Genomic DNA, 11,028 nt, shown 5'->3' with positions numbered 1-11,028 from the left:
GGCTCCTTGTTCCAGCTCTTGCATCCCCCAATTTTTTCAGCCCTAAGGGGGTTTTGGCACTGGGGGTAAGGGTGGCTGTGGGATACGAGGGGACGAGGGACAGTAGGGACATGGGGGGGTCCAGGTGTGCCCCATACCCTCGTTAGGGACAGTGCATGGGGGTTATTGGTAAGAGGGGAATTTTAACCATGGGGCTTGCAGGGAGTTTTGCTTTATGAAAAAAAATGCAATTTCCTGCTGCTGCTTTGTGTGTTTTCACGTCTGTAATTAGTGTTTGCTGCTGCGTGGCTGTGGGGCAGTTAGCTTCGGGGTATCAGTGGGGTTTTAGCGTCGGTGCTGCTTGGGTTTTTGCTGCTGCTGGGTTATATTGTCTCTCTGTCAGCACCAGGTGCAATTTTTAGTTTGTTTTAAGCTGAGTTAGCTGAGTTTTAAGCTGAGTAACTGCAGAACACCTGCCTCTGCTGTTGCTGGTGTCAGTTTTGCTGATTCAAGATCACACTTCAGGGCTGGAGGTTTTTGGAAAGGGAAGCTCTCGATTATGGATGGGGACCCTGCAAATCCGGGCGGATGGGGGGATTGAGGCAGTTTCCTCCTGAAACTCTGTGAGATTCCCATCAAACGAGCATGCGCAGCCTCAGAGGGGAAGCTGTGCTTTGATGCTCTCATTAACAGCCGCCTTCGTTAATGAACATCAGGGGAAAAGCCGGCTGGGTGCCTGCTCGCTCCTTTTCCCACGCACCTCGGTGGGGCTGGCGGGCGGCATCGCCTCTCCCTCTGGGCTCTGGGACCGAGGCTCAGCGGCGGTGCCAGGCGAGCAGCCTGGGTCGTGGGGCAGAATTAATTGTGCTAATTAGCTGGGCGACACCAGGGTGCCTCCATGGGCAGCGGGGCGAGGAGCTGCGGAGGGCAGGGGGGCCGTGGTGGCGTTCCTGGCTCTTGTTGGTGTCCGTGGAGGTGCGTGGAGCCCTTTGTGCTCTGCCTCTGTGACAATGAGGCCAGCCCTGGCCTTTTATTGGGACCCCCTGAGGTTTCTGTGCTATGAATAAATTACTTGGGTAGATGGGCTGCCGAGCTGCAAGCCTGGAAAATGGGAAGAAGGCTCCTTCCTCCTCCTCCTCCTGCAAAGGGAGGTTTGGTTCCGCTGTTCCCCACCTGCTGCGAGCATCCCGAGGCCGAGCACGCAGAAGCTGATGGCGCTTCACACCTTTCCTTCATCCAGCCGGTGGGGTTTGGGGTTTTGCAGTGCTCCCCTCCCCCTGTCCCTATACGGGCCGTGTTGGGTTTCAGGGGCCCCTTGCTTGGGCAGCAGCCTCTGCTTTTGTTCCTGAGCCCAGCCATGGCCAGCAAAGTGCCTCCGTGTGCTGGCGAAGCCCCCTGGCAGTGGCTGAGCTATCACTGCTGGGGGGGGGGGACCCAAAATAGTGCCTTGGGACCCAGCTCTGCTCTCCCCACAGCATGGAAAGCTCAGCTGGAGGCTGCTTCCAGCTGGGATGTGATGGCAAAGGCGGCTGAGGTGGATGTTTCCTGGCACTGCAGAGCACTCAGATGAATTTGCAGCTGGGCCCTGAATTTTGGAGGGATTTGGAGACTTGAAAACAGAAAGCATGCGTGCAGCTGGGTAACCCCACAAAGCTGGTGAACCCTGCCTGCTCTCGTCTGAGCCAGCCCAAGCCCCTGGCGTTTTGGGGGATGCTCTGATCTCCCCAGCTCCTCTGCTTCTCCCAGCAGAAGAAACCCCCCTCCACGTGGCAGCAGGAAGAGGGCAGAGAACAGGTTTGTTTAAAAGAGACTTTCTGTAACAAGCTCTGATAAGAGCAGCAGAGAAAAAGTGATCTCGTTGAAGGCCTCTGACAGCAGTAGCCCACAGCTGGATTTGGGTTTTTGTCTTGTTGGTTGGTTGCTTTTTTCCATGCAGAATTCATTCAGTTTTGGTAGGACCACGGTGCTGGGTTGGGTGCCTGGGCTCAGGCCACTCAGCTGGGTGGCTCCATGTGAACCTGACCAGGTGTGTGCCCCGTTTAGACAGAGGCTGAGCTTTTGGTGAGGTGGAAACTCCTGGAAATGCTCCCCAGCAGGGCACAAAGCAGCCGTCCCGACCTCACCATCACCCTCCGGACCTCTCCTTACTGAAGCTCCTGAAGGTCCTGGACCAAAATCTTGGAGAAATCCGTTCTCCAGGGGCGATTCTTCTCTGATCTTTGCAATGGGATTGAAAGCAGCCTCCATAATATGTGGTTTGCCTCCGTGAGTCTGTGATAGTCCTCGTCCAGTGGCTAAATCCATCTGAGGTGGCAAAGTCAGCTCCAGACCCATCCCTGCCATGCCTGAGCCCTGCAGCTTGAGGGTTGTGGGGTTGTGATGATGGAGTGAGCCAGGAGAGGGGATGCTGGAGGACAGAGCCCCCTAATGCCGGCCTCACAAGCCTCCAGTGAGGGCATCGGTTTGGCTCCTGGGTCCCTGCCTTGTGCACCACCCCGTGCTGGGGCTGTTTGGGGAGAAACACGCGTGTCCTGGGAAAAAGGAGCCTTATCACGATATGGGTATAAAGTGTGAGTGCCTGGGGAGGCTGCTGTCGCCAGGGCTGCATTGCCACCTCGTGGTTACGGCTCCTCGGCTGCTCCCTGTGCAAAATCCCCTCGGTTGAACCCTGCTCTGCTTTCTGCTCCCTCTGACTGTGGGGTGGAGAGGGGAGCGGGCCCCATTTCCAGCCCAGTGGGGTTTGCAGGGCTCTGCAGGGAAATGGCAGCTTCTGCCCTTGTGTTTAGGAGCTGGGCTGAGGCTGGTGGAGGTGTCCTGGCTGAGCCACGGCCAAATCCTCTCTTGGAAAAAGCAGTGACAGTCGCTGGGGACAACGGGACCCCGGAACAACGAACTGATGCTCAGCCCTGGGAGGGACAAGGACAATGCCACCAGGGTGACAGGGGACACGTCCCTGGAATGTGCCAGCTTGTGAGGTCACCTGGGGCCGTGTCACTGGGATGTGACAATGTCAAGGGTACCCGCAGCACTCATCCTGCTCTCGCTGGTGGCAGGCAGCCGGTGCAAGGACACGGTGGCAGACAAGGTGGGACGGCACACCATGAGCCGCATCGCCGCGCTGCTGTCCCTGTCCGAGTGCCGCCAGCTCCAGGGACAGCTGCTGGGACCCCAGGAGGACCTGGGGGAGACGGAGCTCCAGGGGGGCAGCCACCGCCACCGCCCCGGCTGCTCGGAAGCCCTGCGGAGCTGGCTGGAGTCGGCAGGAGAGGGGATGTCCTGGGACCTGCTGGTCCGCAGCCTCCACCAAATTGGGCGCCCCGACATAGCCCGGGAGCTGGGGAAAAACCTGAACCAGGACAGGAGCCTGGAGCTGCGCAGGAACGTGGAGGAGTACGGCCGCACCGTGCAGCACCTCACCTCCTCGCGGCTGCTGCTGCAGGGTGAGCAGCCCGCGGGGGCACGGGGCAGGAGGGCCCTGGCCGGGGGCATGGGAGATTTGGGGGAGCTGCGCTTCGAGAGGCGGCCGCCCCCCCCGTACACCCGCAGCCCCCTGGGCTGGGTCAGCTCCGTGGTCTCCGGCGTCCTCGGGGGGTTCCTCGTCTCCGTCCTCGTCACCCTGGCTGCTGCCTACTCCTGTCGCTGGCTGCTGGGCTCAGGCAGCACCTGAAGCGGGGACATCACCCGGACCAGAGCATCTAGGTGCTCACCCTGTGGCCAATGTGGGGGCTTTGGTTGCTTGTTGGGCTCTCCACTGCATTGGGGCTGGGCTTTTCTCTCCATTTCTTAGCCAAGGAACTGCTGTGCAGTAAATAAAAACCTTTTGCTTTGGTTCTGATTGCTGTCAGAATAAAGTTTAAAATCTTTATTTTGTATCAAGAAACAAATCGCATCAAACCAACCACCAAGCAGCGGAATACAGTAACAGAGAAGAAAATAAAGGACAAATAACACCGACTCATCATTTATTTTTTCTTTTAAATGAAATTGTATCTCCTGCCCTTTAGAGAGTGCTGTTCCCTGAAGCAGCAGCGCGGTCGGTTCCTGGCACAGGGCTGCTCCTCTCGGGGCTGCTCCTTACAGTAAGCGAAGGTCAGAGCCCAGCGGCCGCCCCGCTCGTGCTGTTACCGGACCTGGGGGAGCTGCAGGAGAGGCGGCTTTGCCATCTGCCACGCTGCAGCACATCGGCCGCAGGAACCGGGGCGTTTGAGGGGGCACGGGGAGGTAGGGAGCAGAGATTTGAGGACGCTGCGTCCCTGACAGCCTCGCTGCAGTGAGGGATGAGGGTGTTTACTCTGCAGGGATGGTTTTGTGGAAGCCCAAGGTGCTGCTGCTTTGGGGTTACAGATCTGCCCCCAGTGCCGTCTGTTTGCAGGGGTAGGCTGATGTCCAGAAGCAAGCACACAGCATTTATGGCAGGATGCTTCCCCTAATGCATTTTAGCACCTGGCCTCCCTGAACACTAAAAGCCCATTGAGCAAACAGCCAGCATTGAACCCGAAAAGCTCAGCTGCACGTACATCCCTGTATCACTGGTACCACGTCCCTGGTCAGAAGCAGGTCATGTTATCCCTGTTGTCCTTTGCATGCTTTTTGGGATAACTCAGCCCCATCGCTACGAGCAGGAAGAGGACTTCGCACCTCCTGGTTTCCAGAGCTGCCCAAGCACTGAGGCAAGTTCATGTGGTGCTTTTGGGGCACAGGACAGGCGTTTACCGTGCTCAGCTACATCGTGAAGGTAACAGAACCATAGGGCATCCAAGAGAGAGAATGAAACCAAGCTGGACACAGCTTTTTATTGCAAATTCCAAAGTCAAAAGATGTACAATACAAAGGAACTCAAAGTCCAGACATTGAACTCTCAGCCCGCTGCATTTCCCTGTGCTCATTCCTCCCTCTCACCCCCAGCTGATCCCATCCTCCTCTTTTCTTCCCATAAAGCAGAGAATAAAACCTGGGGGTGCTGGGGGAGCGAGGCTGCCATGGGGGTCTTGGACCAACCCCTGAGCAAAGCGAGCAGCCGGGTCTCACCCCGGCAGGGGGAAGCTGCCTCAGCTGGAGCATTGCTGGCCAGGAAGGGTTTTTGTAGCAGCATTTTTATGGGCCAGGCCGGTGCTGTGCACACCGTGGTGCCCATGCTAGCTGCAAGTCTTGAATCGTTACACTCGGTCATTAATTAAGCCTCACAACACCCCTGTGAGGTAGGTCATGAGATGCCCATGTTACAGATGGGTAAAAGTGGGAGCAGAAGGCAGGGGTCCTGTTCCCCTGCATTAAGAGGAGCCGAGGTGGCTCTTGCTGGAGACTGTGCCCTTCATGTGCATGATTACAGCATGCAGCCACCTGGCAAAGGGGAAGTGATTTTTTTGTTTCAACTTGACTTTTTTTAGAAAACGGTTGTTTTGTTGTCTATGTCGAGGTGCCCAAGTGAGCGGTGTTGGCTGGGGTCCTTGGCACCGTCCTCGGTGCTCGTCCTGCTTGGCCATGTGGGTGCTGCGTGGCCAGCAGCACGGGGAAGGGCTTGTGCTGGCTCGAGATCAGTTCTGGCTCCTCTTTTCAGTGCAAACGAGAGGGCTCTTCAGGCTGAGCGCTGCAGGATGAAGTCCTCTGGTGCCAGAGCACGCTGGATGCAGGTGCCAGCAGCAGAGCCATCCCCTGTGTGTGGGGAGTGCTGCTGCCAGCACCTGCAGCCCGAATGGATGAGGGGCACCATGCCCATGGCCAGGAGCCCTGTGGCCACCAAGCCACCGGTCCCCCGGATGCCCTGAGCACGGCACAAGACTGGGAGCAAGGGCGAGCCAGGCACCGGCAGGAGCTGAGACACCGACCTCCCCCCAGCAGCCTCCTACTCTGGGCTCTCTTGCACGCTTTCAACCAAAAAGCAACCAAAAAAAAGAAGTATGGAGGGGAAGCAGAGTGCAACCAGGCAAATAACTGGGACACCGAGACAACCTTACCTTGTACAGTGAAAAGGGTAACGTTTATTTTATTGTCTTTTGGCTTATAGTAACGTAATTCTTAATCATGTTGGGTAAGAACATTATGAGCCACCATGCAATTTCTAATACACTAATCTTCACTATTGATCTTGTACAGCTTTAACTTTTTTTTTTTTTTTTTTTTTTTTTGCGGCGGAAAATTAAATAAGTCAAACTCGGGTGTGGCCTCTAACATCATGGTTTTATTAATTTTTTGTTGTTGTTCAACATTGGCTTCTATATTTTAAAAAAAGGTGAACAGGAGAAGTGAATAAAGCAGCTTAAATTGGTATTTCCTTTTTTTGCCCTTCCCCTCTGCTCTTTTCAGAACACGGTAAGAAACTAACCAAAAAGGGGAATTTTATAAATGGGGGGAGGGAAGAGAGCTACTTGTTGTAGTCTTGACTTCTTGGCTATGCCCCTTTAATTGCCAACACCACCCTCACTTTATGCCCACAACCCTGAATCCGGAATATAAACCCTGTGTATGCCTTTGAGTTCAGACTTGTGTATGACACCGACGTCCTTAATGCTTTTGGACCCAAGTTCCCCTCTGTCCTTGGCTTCACCTAGTGAAGACGCACCGAAATGCAGATCCGTTATCTTCAGCACCTGTGCTGATGGCGCTGCCTGCCCCGAGCAGCAAACCGAGATGAAGAACAAAGCAAAAACCCTGCAAAACTTCTCTCTGAGCAGGAGGACTTGCCTCCAGCCAAAGAACAGGTGAAGACGCTTTTTGTTCCTCTCCCTTTTTAAGCCATACCGATTAACGACACCACCGGCCTCTCGCGTTTAATACAGATCTAACGTTTAAAAAAATAAATATATATACAGAGTCTGAAGGGATTTTTCTGAAAGTAATTGAGCAGCTTAATGAAAGTGCCAGCATGAACGCTAAATGTACCAAGCTTCACCTACGAGTCAATAGCCCAGCTTAAGAACAATTATGAAGTTTAGCCAAATCTTGCATAGAAGTGGTCAACTTATTGCACATTGGAACCCAAAAATACCTACTCCTGATGTTGCAAAGATCACTTGCAATAAAGCCTTTTGTTTGTTTGTTTAAATCTATTTATTTTTTTTTTGGAGGGTAGGGTTTTGTTTTTTTCTTTGGGGGACATTTACTGGCTATCTAAAGTCTAAGGACAACAGAAAGATATTAAAAAAATAAAAATAAACATGGACAATGGCATAAGCCAGAAGCCATTCTATTATTTTTGTAGTTCTTTGTATTTACAAAAAGGCATGCTGATAAAATAAAATGATATATTACAGTATTTATAATATTCTCTTAAAAAGTTCAACCACACTTTTCAGCTATTTTTTTTTTTTCTTGTGCTGTTTACAATGGAGCCTGTACATATGTATGGTTTTTTTTCTTTGTTATTATACATCATATCCTAGGAGCGACTGGGGCAAGAGCTGACAGGATAGAAAAGGTTCCTTGCTGTGTGCCCGGGCGCAGCGGAGCTGCTCCCGGCACGGCGATGGCTGGCCTGCGTGCGGCGAGCGGCTGACTTGGCACGGCTGCTGCGTGGCTTCCTGCGCTGCGAGCGACTCCTGGAAAAACGTCATGGGGTGGGGGGGGGTGAGCTTACGCCAACCAGGATTCCTCCTGCCATCGACAGGTTCTGGTGTCTTTTTTTCCCTTGGTTTTGGTCCACGGTCCAACACCGCGCTCGCGTGCGGCGCAGCCCGCGAGACGCCCGGATGGGGTCGGCAGCGGCGCCGACCCCGGCGGCTCTTTGGGGCTGCGGCGCTGCCAACCTTACCCTGTGGGGAGACCCGTGCTGGCCCTGAAGAAAAAACAGCGCCCAGAGCACTGGCTGAGAGCTGGCTTAAGTCAGGAGGACACCGCGAAACGTGCCGGGGGCCGGCGGAGAGGCTGGGATCGCTAGGAAAACAGAAATGTTTGACCTTCTCTTCTGTGGCGCTATTTACTGCTGCAGCGAGAAGACTAGGCAAGAGGTAGCTCTGATTCCTACCCACCCTGCAGGGCCTTTTTAAGTTGCCAGTCCGTGAAAGCGTAAGAGATGGGAAGGAGGCGAAGGCACCTGACGCCCGGCTCGCCCCCCCTGGCACCCCCGGGCTGGTGCTGGTCCCACCGCCCACGGGCACGCGATGCCTTTTGCTTCCAACAAAAAATAAAAAAAAAGCAAACCACAACTCATGGCTACAGAAGCATGAAAAAAAAAACAAACCCAAACCCGTGCAGTGCTGCAAAAGCCAACGGAGGAGTGGAGGAAGGGGTCGGGGCTGCTGAAAGCTGCCTGGAGCGGGGATCCCAAGGGCCGGGGGCCAGCTGAGTGCGGTGAGCTCCCTGCAAGCTCCCCACGTCTCTACCCATGGAGATGCCATGCTACGGGCTTTAGCACTTATCTCCACAGGGGAAGGAAAAAAAAAAAAGTGTCTACGCTGCAGGATGGAGGCTGACTAATAATTAATATTATGCTAAATATCGCAGGATACAAATTAACTTACTGGCTGGTATTTAAGCCCTAGATTTTGGTTTTACAGTGACAGAGTATAACGAGCCATTCTCAGGTTTTAACATCTCCCCTTGGATGAGGTCCAGAGCAGCATTTAGTTTTGTTATATTTCAGTGTGCAAAAGACGGCTGTATGGGAAAAAAAAGACACGCTGTTAAACATACACACACACAAGTATTTCATCTGCTTGTTTCATTTTTTTTTTTTTTTCTACTGGCAGGTCTATGAAAGATTGCTAAGAACGGGTAAGTACCGGTGAAGGGCATGATTATTGTTAAAGTTTATCTCCAAATACAGTGTACGGTAGTCAGTGGAGTGCCTCGAATTTATGGCTTAACACACTGCTGTGGACAGATTACTGAGTGTCTTGTGGCTTAATGATTCCTCATGCATGGTTCCTGGTCACGGCATGCCATCATGCAAATCGTTTCTATGCATTGAACGAGCACTTTTAGTTTTGGGGAAATCAGCCTGCGCTGGTTGCAGGCTGAAGGTACCCGATTACCCCATCTCCCAAACCAAGTAAAGCCCATGTAGAAAGTAGAATGCAGATAATAAATATCAAATAAACTATGACAATTAATTAAATGGCATGGGCTAAATGGGTGGTTAGTTTCTTTTTTTGTTGTTTTGCTTATTTTCACTTTTTTTTTTTTTGATTTTGCTGCTTAGCTAAATGCAAATCTAATTTTGCATGAACAAACCCTTTAACATCGTGACTTCTGGGTTTTCTTTCAATAATAATCAACAAAATGGGAAAATAAAATCCATTTTTGGCTGCTTTGGAAAATATATGAATCCCAGCAGCGGGTTTTGTTTCTGTGTGTGTGTGTTTTATTTTGCTTGTTTGTCCTAAGTTGCATTGACTGATGTGGAACATGCAGTATCCACCTGCCCAAACAATAGAAAATCCATTTTTTTTCCTGTTTTGTTTTTAAATGTTTGTTTACAAGGGTCCTTTAAACAGGTGGTAGGTCACTGCTTTAGATGCAACGCTGTCACATAGTAAGCAGACTATGTTTGGTATAAGATCTTCAGGTAAGTGTCTCCACAGCTGTTCTGTATTGATATATTTCATGAAGTTTGTAAACAATCTTTTTCACTTGCAAATATTTTTTAAATTTGTACAATTCTATTATTTTGTCTCAACACTTGGATTCCCTGACATCTTTTTGTCTTTTTGCCTTTTCTCGTCTTCCTTCCTCTGCCCGTTGCTGTTTCTCCTTCTCAGGTTTAGTCACACTGTCATATGACGGGAGAGACGCCGTGGATGGGGTGCCTTCTTTTTTCTCCCTGTTTGTTCCTCCGTTTTCCAGTTTTGTGGGGACGGGCCTTCGGCTAACAAACCCCCGTCTGGCTAAACGAGCCCTGTAAGCCCTCTGCATAACCACTGCTGAGACTTCTTCCTGCTTACGCCGCAGCGTAGTTGTGATGGGCTCATAAGACACTTTGGAAGGGTTGGATGCCACAAATCTTTCCTCCATCTGTTGTCTCAGTATATCCAGCTCTCCACTGTCCCCCAGGACACGTTTGGTGAAGGCAAACAGGATGTCTAAACAGTGGATCCTGTCTCCACTTACCATAGGCAGGTCCATGGCAATGAGTTCAATGGTGTTGGGTTTGGGGACCCGGAGAGGATGTTCCAAAGCATCAGCAAAGTCCGCGAGCTTGCTGTACTCGATGAACTGCGTGGCGTCGGGATCGAACTTCTCCCAAATCTCGTAGAAAGTTTCAAAGTCATCCTCACTCAGCGGATCCGCACTCTCCTCTGTCGCCACGCTGAAGTTCTCCAGGATGATGGCAATGTACATGTTGACCACGATCAGGAAGGAGATGATGATGTAACTCACAAAGAAAAAAATCCCCACTGAAGGGTTCCCGCAATCCCCCTTAAAACCACTCCCGGGATGCTCCTTGTCTAGATCGCAGTCTGGAGGCCGGTTTAGGATGGGCAGCAGCAGGCCATCCCAGCCGGCCGATGTGGTGATCTGGAACAAGCAGATCATGCTGTTGCCAAAGGTCTCGAAGTTGAACATATCATCTATGCCAGCCTCATGCTTGACGTAGGCAAAGTTTGACATGCCGAAGATGGAGAAGATGAACATGACCAAGAACAGCAAGAGGCCGATGTTGAACAAGGCGGGCAAAGACATCATTAAGGCAAAAAGCAAGGTGCGGATTCCTTTGGCTCCTTTGATCAAACGCAGGATACGTCCAATACGAGCCAGGCGGATGACTCGGAAGAGCGTGGGTGATACAAAATACTTCTCAATGATTTCAGCCAGGAACATTCCTAAAGAAGAAGGAAAGGGACAAGAGTGACAATGCAGTGACGTGCAGTCTGCTTCCTCTTCTGAACCTAGGCAGGGGACTGGGAACACTAAACACCTTGATTTTCAGAAGGGCTCTGTGTTTATGAGGCCTCACTTTCAGGCATCTGAGTCTTGGCTGGCTGCTCAGGCTCCCCAGACAGCTCCTCTGCCTGGAGAGTAAGAGAGGTACAGCCCCAGAGTGATTAATTGCACCTGTGTAAGGATGGATGAGCTGTTTCTTAAGAGGTGTCTGGCTGCTCAACTCTGCCATGG

General features: G+C 52.0%; 2 protein-coding genes across 14 annotated transcripts in view; one reads left to right on the top strand and one right to left on the bottom strand.

The window, feature by feature from the left end:
- Window positions 1-119: 119 nt before the first annotated feature.
- Window positions 120-4,625, top strand: TMDD1 (transmembrane and death domain 1). The gene has a single exon (XM_068663631.1). The coding sequence runs from the start codon at window positions 2,987-2,989 to the stop codon at window positions 3,644-3,646; it is 660 nt and encodes a 219-aa protein (XP_068519732.1). The 5' UTR covers window positions 120-2,986; the 3' UTR covers window positions 3,647-4,625.
- A 1,309-nt stretch (window positions 4,626-5,934) lies between these two features.
- SCN8A (sodium voltage-gated channel alpha subunit 8) overlaps window positions 5,935-11,028 on the bottom strand; it is a 65,656-nt gene continuing 60,562 nt past the window's right edge. For all 13 annotated transcript variants that reach the window (XM_068663612.1, XM_068663613.1, XM_068663617.1 and 10 more), the window contains one exon: window positions 5,935-10,736. In XM_068663612.1, coding sequence (XP_068519713.1) covers window positions 9,589-10,736 — 1,148 coding nt within the window. In that variant the 3' untranslated portion in view covers window positions 5,935-9,588. The remainder of the gene's footprint in view (window positions 10,737-11,028) is intronic.

Source organism: Anas acuta, chromosome 29 (assembly GCF_963932015.1).
Source record: "Anas acuta chromosome 29, bAnaAcu1.1, whole genome shotgun sequence".
NCBI lineage: Eukaryota > Metazoa > Chordata > Aves > Anseriformes > Anatidae > Anas > Anas acuta.
This window is presented reverse-complemented; position numbering and strand designations above follow the sequence as displayed.